General features: G+C 44.3%; 1 protein-coding gene across 3 annotated transcripts in view; it reads right to left on the reverse strand.

The window, feature by feature from the left end:
* Positions 1-1,658: 1,658 nt before the first annotated feature.
* LOC117421659 (TBC1 domain family member 17) overlaps positions 1,659-2,500 on the reverse strand; it is a 12,073-nt gene continuing 11,231 nt past the window's right edge. For 2 of the 3 annotated variants that reach the window (XM_059020898.1, XM_059020899.1), the window contains exon 17: positions 2,041-2,500. This exon is cut by the window's right edge and continues 386 nt beyond it. Coding sequence is in view for 1 of the 3 variants with exons in the window: in XM_059020900.1 (XP_058876883.1) it covers positions 1,940-1,945 (6 nt within the window). In the remaining 2 variants the exon portion in view is untranslated. Of the gene's footprint in view, positions 1,946-2,040 lie in introns of those variants that run through there. The other variant, XM_059020900.1, reaches the window with a different exon arrangement.

A 2,500-nucleotide genomic window follows, 5' to 3' on the forward strand; every position in this document is an offset into this window, starting at 1 on the left:
GGTCTGGTGAAGCATAGGGAAGCATTGTAAAGCACAGAGAGGTCTGGTAAAGCATAGGGAAGCATTGTAAAGCACAGAGAGGTCTGGTAAAGCATAGGGAAGCATTGTAAAGCACAGAGAGGTCTGGTAAAGCATAGGGAAGCATTGTAAAGCACAGAGAGGTCTGGTAAAGCATAGGGGAGCATCGTAAAGCACAGAGAGGTGTGGTAAAGCATAGGGAAGCATTGTAAAGCACAGAGAGGTCTGGTAAAGCATAGGGAAGCATTGTAAAGCACAGAGAGGTCTGGTAAAGCATAGGGAAGCATTGTAAAGCACAGAGAGGTCTGGTAAAGCATAGGGAAGCATTGTAAAGCACAGAGAGGTGCGGTAAAGCATAGGGAAGCATTGTAAAGCACAGAAAGGTCTGGTAAAGCCATTCAGCCCATCTTGCTCGTTTGGTTGTTAGTATCTTATTGATCCCAGAATCTCATCAAGCAGCTTATTGAAGGATCCCAGGGTGTCGGCTTCAACAACATTCCTGGGGAGTTGGTTCCAGACCCTCAAAATTATTTCTGTAAAAGAAACGTCTCCTATTAAGAAACTGGTGCCCAGTGGCGGTCATATTGGCTCTGGAGCCCCATAGACATCAATGCATTACCAGCCCACACTTAGAGCCGCAATGGAGCCAGTTTCATAATAACATTAAAACACACAGATGAGATTAGAGAAAGGTAGGACACTACTGTCTAGATGAAGATATTTCTAAATCGGCATACACTCCTAGGTATACAAGCATATTAGATGCATACATGAGAGAGACAGGAATACAGACAAAGACAGATTGAGACACACAGAGACACAGAGGAAGACAGATCGCACACATCAGAAAAATGTTTTGTTTTTTTTTTTAAAAAAGAAAACGCAGACACAGCTCCCGTTAAAAACAAAACAAACAACAAAAATACAACAAAAACGATCTCCCTTCTCCTCTTGTAACAGTGCTGAGGAGAGCCGCAGCTTTAGCAGAAGGAGGGGATCCTGGAGCGCCTTCTTACAGAAGAGCCCGCGACAGATCAGTGATCCCACACGCTGGCTTGCCGGCAATACACTAGATGGCGCCAGATCCCCATTGAAATCCTGTTTTATTTTTTAGGTGTTGACTGCAAATTTAGGATTCATTATTATTATTATTATTATTATTATTATTATTATTATTATTATTATTATTATTTATTTCTTAGCAGACGCCCTTATCCAGGGCGACTTACAATCGCAAGCAAATACATTTCAAGTGTTACAATACAAGTAATACAATAAGAGCAAGAAATACAATAACTTTTGTTCAAGTGTGACAAACCACAATTCAATAATACAGCAGATAATAGTGATAGTGACATCAGGATGTGATTAAATAGTGATAGTTACATCAGGATGTGATTAGATACAAAGTACTACAGGTTAAACACTTGGCAGATTACAGTATTCTGAAGTACAGGATTAAATACAGTAAAATAGGGGGTAGATAAGAGCAAAATAAAGCACATTTACATGAAGGGTGATAGTGTCCCAGGATACAAACAGAGGAGTTCTACAGGTGCTCTTTGAAGAGGTGAGTCTTAAGGAGGCGCCGGAATGTGGTCAGGGACTGGGCAGTCCTGACATCTGTAGGAAGGTCATTCCACCACTGCGGAGCAAGAGTGGAGAAGGAGCGGGCTCTGGAGGCAGGGGAGCGTAGCGGAGGTAGAGCCAGTCTTCTAGTGCAGGAGGAGCGGAGAGGTCGAGTGGGGGTGTAGGGAGAGATGAGGGTCTGGAGGTAGCTGGGTGCAGTCTGGTCAAGGCATCTGTAGGCTAGTACAAGAGTCTTGAACTGGATGCTTGCTGGCAATACGGTAGCTGTGCACTAGATGGCGCAATCACTAATCTTATCTAACCGGCGTTACAGCTAGCTTATAGCAGGCAACTACAGCTGTAGAGACAGACAGACAGACAGACAGACACACAACACAATGAAAGATATACAGTCAGGTAATATCGTGTCAGACAGACAGACAGACTCTGAGGTAGTTGCAGGCAGCAGTTTATTGATACAGCGATATATTAATGAGATACAAGATTGTGCTCCAATGAACAGTTCTGATTAGACGCACACAGGTGGAATATATGAAGAGATCTATCCATATAGATTACATACAAGTCTATTAGAATTACACATCTGAGAGACAGCGAGACAGCAAGAGAGCGAGAGACAGTGAGACAGCAAGAGAGCGACAGAGCAAGAGAGAGACAGAGACAGAGTGAGAGAACGAGACAGAGCAAGAGAGAGACAGACAGACAGTAAGAGAGTGGGAGAGACAGAGAGCGAGATAGTGAGAGAGCGAGAGAGTGAGAGACAGAGAGAGACAGACAGAGCGCGAGAGACAGAGCGAGAGAGCGAGAGAGACAGAGACAGAGACAGAGTAAAGCCTTTTTTGAGACACACGGAGAGAGCGAGACTGAGGGGGGGTGCGGGGGTGCAGGGGTG

Source organism: Acipenser ruthenus, unplaced genomic scaffold (genome assembly GCF_902713425.1).
Source record: "Acipenser ruthenus unplaced genomic scaffold, fAciRut3.2 maternal haplotype, whole genome shotgun sequence".
Taxonomy (NCBI): domain Eukaryota; kingdom Metazoa; phylum Chordata; class Actinopteri; order Acipenseriformes; family Acipenseridae; genus Acipenser; species Acipenser ruthenus.